General features: G+C 35.7%; 1 protein-coding gene across 1 annotated transcript in view; it reads left to right on the top strand.

The window, feature by feature from the left end:
* Positions 1-386: 386 nt before the first annotated feature.
* The window catches only part of LOC134531347 (uncharacterized), a 353,666-nt gene continuing 348,052 nt past the window's right edge, over positions 387-6,000 (top strand). The window contains exons 1-2 of the mRNA XM_063367045.1: positions 387-401; positions 1,147-1,287. Of these exons, the coding sequence (XP_063223115.1) occupies positions 387-401; positions 1,147-1,287 (156 nt within the window). The remainder of the gene's footprint in view (positions 402-1,146; positions 1,288-6,000) is intronic.

Here is a 6,000-nt window from a genome sequence, read left to right as displayed (position 1 = left end):
CCTAAACTGGACCCCTCCCACACACATTTAGATTAACTTAGGCTAGGAAAAAAACGTTTCATTTAGTGCAAATAAACACTGTTGTGTCAACAAGTGGGATGCTGCTTGCTAGCTAGGCCGTACAGTGGTACGACGCGTTAGGTTCGTTAAGCTGCGTCGATTTAGACATAGCGATTTACAACCACCTTAGAGTTGTAGAGCCGTTTAGCCAGGTACTTTTCCACACCTTAAGTGCAAATATTCACCGTTTAATCTGCCCTTCCCAACGAATGGTATGCTCAAACTGACAGTGCTGAATGCTGCACATTATGGTAGCGTTAAGTTAGAATTATAAAATTTAAATGATAAGGTGCCATTATGTCTTCCTCTTCGTAATTAAGGTTGGAATGGCTGGAAGCCCGGTGGGACTCGGCGAAAGTCGCTCTCAACACCCTCCCCCCCCCAAACCAAACCAGCACCTGTCCAAACTAATGCAAACAACAATGTCCAATTTCCCGTCCCCCTTGCTTAGTAGTTTCATTCTACGTTGTCGAACTCTTCTTCCGGAACCATTCCTCTGTTTCCCGCGACCAACCAGCTTGATTAAGATGCATGATTTTTTTTGCATCCCACATGATAGTGCCCAGGGTTTTCCTTGTGTCATTGCAGATTTTACCTGAGCCCAACTTATCTAGTTTTATTCTAGCATAGTCAGTGAGGGGAGTTAGACATGGCGCCAATTGTTGCGATTGTTGACCGATCCCCTCCTAGCACATGATGCACGCTTTCCTCTCTTGCATGGTTTATAACCTGCAAGATTGTACCGCATAGGCTTCGGTCTGAGATGCATTTAGGTTCCTCCCTAACCTGGACCCCTCCCAAATACACTTAGCTTTTAGTTAGTTTAGGAAAAAAAATTCACAACTATGTTTCACAAAAATGTTGTGCTATAATTCTGCTAAAATGTTTTACCCCCTATCGCACAAAGAAGTTTCACTTCAAAATCTACACACATACATACACACAAGCATAAAGGGGGTCTCATATGCATATATTTCTTGGGATGATACCCTAAAACGTTTGAGGTGAAACAAGCTCATGAATGCTCTCTGACAGTGAGAGAGGTTGCGATGCAGAGACTGACAGTGGCGCGGCGGTGTGTTGCAGTGCGACCCAGGGGTCGGCGTGGATGCCTTCTTCCACGCCATCTACACGCACAACACGCGCATGGTGATGCTGCTGGGCAGCGCGTGCTCTGACGTCACCGAGTCGCTGGCCAACGTCATGCCCTACTGGAACATCGTGCAGGTAGGCGCAGCTATCGCCATACATGTCGTCGCGAGTCGAAAGTTCACATGGTTTTTTTAAAATTAAATTTTTGGGCTTTACTGATGGGACTCTTGGGCTGGCTGCTCTGTTCACTCGCCGGGCAGGTAGCGTGACCGGGTAATTGGGGCAGGGGGCTGGTGCAGTGCGCTGCTGGCTTGCAGATTGGACAAACTTCAAACTCTTTTGTAGTTTGTTCGTTCAGCCGCGCGTCCTGCGCGGTCTCTGGCCGCGGTCACTGGTACGCACGTCTGGGAGGAGGTGGTAGCATGCTCAGCTGTCCCGGCTAGTTGTTTATAAATTTGGTTTTACTGACCATGGATTGTTCTGGTAGGCGGTGTGTGGCGATTTAAGCAGGAGTTAGTTAGAGTTAAGGGCTCACTTGGGTGGAGGCTACGCCCCTCGGTGGAAACGAGTTCGGGATGTAATCGTGGGTGGGTGGTGGTTCGAGATTGAAAATGTAAAGTTCGTTCGGGATTAGGAGGGCAGAGATACCATCATATCAGTTCTAAAGTGTTGGTTTGGGAAATTTTCAGCTTCAATAGAAAAATTAGTACTAAACTATATTTTCTTAGTTGTCATGATAAACTATGGTTTTTGATAATCTTTAACTTTCGCATAATCTCTTGAATCTGGATTCTTGTGTCTTCATTTTGAAATCTGTCAGATGCACTGCTCCTCAACTCATCCTTAAGTAATCTGTAGGTAACATTTTTATAAAATATTTTGGTCCCTCTAGTCACATTTTTTTTTTTTTTTTTAGTTTGAGTTTGACAGTGCGAAAAAAATATTAGTATACCTTACCCTAGACAAAGTTATTTACTATTTCCTGTCAACAAATATTTCTTTTTTTTCAATTTCTAAGTATAAAAATTATTATTCCTAGCTTAACATATTAAAATAACTTTATACTAAATATAACTCATTTCTCATTCTCAGTTAATTTATATATATTTTTTAATTTAGTAGTAACTTACTTATGGTTTTACCATCCGTTCACACATAAAGCCACTGCATATTTCTTTATCTCTTATTCTCGTTATCCCTTGGTGATTGTTATCATTTCTCTCAATTTCAGTATTACGTAACTTTAAATTGACTGTAACTCATTTGCGTAACGTCTCTGACGACCACGAAACAAAACAAATTACACTTTAAAAACATTAATTTATGGAGAAAAAAAAATATTTAAAACTTAAAACTCACTTAATCTATAGCTTTAACATTACATTTTATTTAGTTAAAATTTCTTACACTAAGTTCATCAAACCACGAGATAATGTTTTACAGTACTTCACAAAAATTATTCAATGTATTTTGATAGAATGAGACATGGTAATAAGTAATACTAGTCGACCCTTGTGGAATTCCGCAGTGCGCACCAAATCGTTTTGTGTGGCATACCATTCTTTAAAATTTTGGGAGAAATGACATTTTGAAGAAGAATAGAAAAAGTATATGGGTGTTAGTACTAAAGAAGACATGTAATTTAATATATCAGTACAAATAGCTGTTACACATTATTTTCACAGAAGTATTAAATTCAAACATAACAATAATATGTGCGTTTAAAAAACCTCTTTAAATACAATGTTGGAACTGATGATGTGATCATCGTTAACTTTTTTGTTGTACGTATCTTCAATACTAACTGATGCTAAGAGAAGTAAATGTAAGAGGTTATGTTTGTAGGTTATGTTTGTGATATATAATAACAACAGTAATTTCAAAAGTACTTATAATAAAAGTCTGAATAGCCAGAAGTTTTGGTTAAGTGGTTTTTTGGTGGAAATTTTTGGTTAAGTTGAAGGATCCTCTAAGATTTCTTTTTCATAATTTCTGTTTATTATGACGAAAGTGCACTTTAAAAATGAAATATGTAAACGATGATGTTTTAATGTGGATATCTGATTCGATATTTATCGAATCCGATTCGATTTCTATCGAAAAATCGACGCATCCATTAAAGGACCTCTTATTAGATGACTTTAAATCTCAAGTTTAAGAGAAGCGTGGGTATATTTTTTGTCATTAGCTGGCACTATAAGCTTTAAAAAATCAGGCTAGAGAAATAATATATAACATATTTTGGGATATGTTGGTGTTGGAGCTGGTCCGAGGTGCGAAGTGACGGTCAATGAAATTATTTTTATTGCATTAAGGATTAAACTACAGCAATTGAATCAATCATTATTTTAAGAAGTGATTTTTAAAATGATTTTTGGAATTATTCCCGAATTCATAGCTTAAAATTTACAGAAATTCAAGATGGCGGTCAAAATAGCTGACAAGATGTGGGACGTTACGGTAATAAATACTACTGCACTCTATCGGGAAAATATTAAACTAAAATGGTGACAGCACACACTGGCAGATGATGTGTGTGTTATGTGACACTAGTGCTTCTTGTATCAATTACTGAAAACAAGATGGCGGCAGTATTCTCTAGTAGGTATTGTGTGTTAACCAGTGCTCTTGGTAGCATGTATTGAAAAAATAAATTTAACGGTTTTGTATCGAACATGCAATGATATTTATTATTCCTTCAAATTAAAAAAAATTGGTTGTCTGTAAAGTCGGTTTACCGACGATAGTTTAACGTGACAACGTCATAACAAAACATTGATGAAATGATTGCATACTTTTATCAATAAAATTAAATAATTTTTATTTTAATAATAAAAGAATAAATACTTGAAATTATAGGCCTACTAGTAATCAGATTTTTAAAATGCAAGAATAATTAACCTTTATTGCCTAAATTGTTGTTGTAATAAGCAATGAAAACCACATTAACTTTTCACATCACTTTATAAACAGTCAACGAAACAGTTCACGTGTAGATGACTTGTAATTAATTTTAAAAACTGGCGTTTAGCTATAAAGTTTAAATATAATTATGAACAAGTTTTCATATAAATAAATTGTAATCAAATATCTATCATCAATTATATGAATCACCATAATTTTTTAGTCAATTATAACATAACCTATTATTACTGCACTCACCGACAGCGTAACGCGACACAGCGTAATGGAACAATGAGCGTAACGGGACACAGCGTAACGGAACAATGTGCGTAACGGGACACTTTATCGTGGGTGCAGCCGGCGTTCATCGATTTATTAGACATTGCCACGTCAAAATACAATTCCTAATGTGTGTTATTTTTTATATAACTTGATTAATTCTCAGTCTGATAAATGTCATGATAGCCGTGTGGTTAAAGGCGTATGTTTACCAACCCGGAGGTCAGATCTGTGATGGTTCAAATCACAGTGCTCCCAATGTATTTGGCTAAGAAATTAAATTTAATATGTCGATAAAGACCATAACAGCTCGGGTAGGTAATGGAATGATGTCCTTATGTGCATGAGACAGAGTGATTCTGGCGCTCTCTAGGAACAAACACCAGAAACAAAGATGAAAGAATCCTAGATGGCAGCCTCCAGAAGACCAGAAAAAACAAAATGGTGACCATAAAATCATTCCAAAATGCAGGTCTCCACCATCGAAAACAATATGGAGGACATGACATCATAATTTAAAAAGTGGTTGTGACATCAGATCCAAGATGGTGGACATGTTATTAGAATTCAAGATGGTGGACATGTTATTAGAATTCAAGATAGTGACCATTACGAAAATTGCAACAGTCGGGGATTTGGATGCTCGAAAACAAGATGGCGGAATCCAAGATGGCGACTTGGGTAGAAGGTCAAGTTGAAGGTCAAAGGTCAAGGTCAAAGTTCAAGGTCATTGTAAAAGGACAAGGTCATTGACAAATGTCAAGATCAAGGTCATCCAAGATGGCTGCCATGCTGTTAGGGCGTTTGGTCATTGACCTGTATATCACACCTCAGACCAGCTCCAGCGCCATTATCCCCCAAACTATACTACTGTAATAATATGCATCGTAAAGAAACATTATCATCATGTGTCATTCTGGAAAAATTTTTCCTTTAGTCAAACTCACAACTTTGCTTCTGTACGCATTTAATTTTTAAAAATTCAACCGAATAAGTTGTTTGCAAAGCTATTTTAATATAACTTATATGTTAATTTTTACTTAAAAAAGTTTAAATATATTTTACTGCATCAAAAATTGTATAAATAACTTTAGATTCTTTTGTAATAAACCAAATAAAAAATACATTTCGGCACAGTCTACAGGTGTACGTAGATTTCGATTTATTTATTCTAGATATCTTTTGGACACTTCTATAAACTTCTGGAACAGTTTAAGAACTTAAAGTACATAACATATTTTTGTTTTCCAATATTACGAAAAAATAAATTAAATATTATTTTTCATTTTAAGTGCCACGAAAATATTACGAATATTTTTAACCAATGTATCCAACATTTAATAGTTTAGAACGCAGCCTTAAATATATCAGAACGCAACATTGAATTACTTAGAATGATTTTTATATTAAAATAAACTAAGGTAATTAAATAATTATTTGAACTTCAAATACTATTTTTCGTCCCTTGCAGCCTACTAATAACGTCGTATAAAATTTAGCTTTGCACCTATGTTTAAGATACTATTAAGATTATTTAAAATATATTAAAACGAATATGAAACTAAGAAATTTTTGATTTTTTTAAATTTGAACCCATGTTTTTATGGTAATAATTAGTTTCATTAAAAATTGTTTCAGACAAAGTTTTAGTTAATGTTTAGGATT

Source organism: Bacillus rossius, chromosome 3 (genome assembly GCF_032445375.1).
Source record: "Bacillus rossius redtenbacheri isolate Brsri chromosome 3, Brsri_v3, whole genome shotgun sequence".
Taxonomy (NCBI): Eukaryota; Metazoa; Arthropoda; class Insecta; order Phasmatodea; family Bacillidae; genus Bacillus; species Bacillus rossius.
The sequence above is the reverse complement of the archived record's forward strand: the minus strand, read 5'-3'. Positions and strand labels throughout refer to the sequence as shown.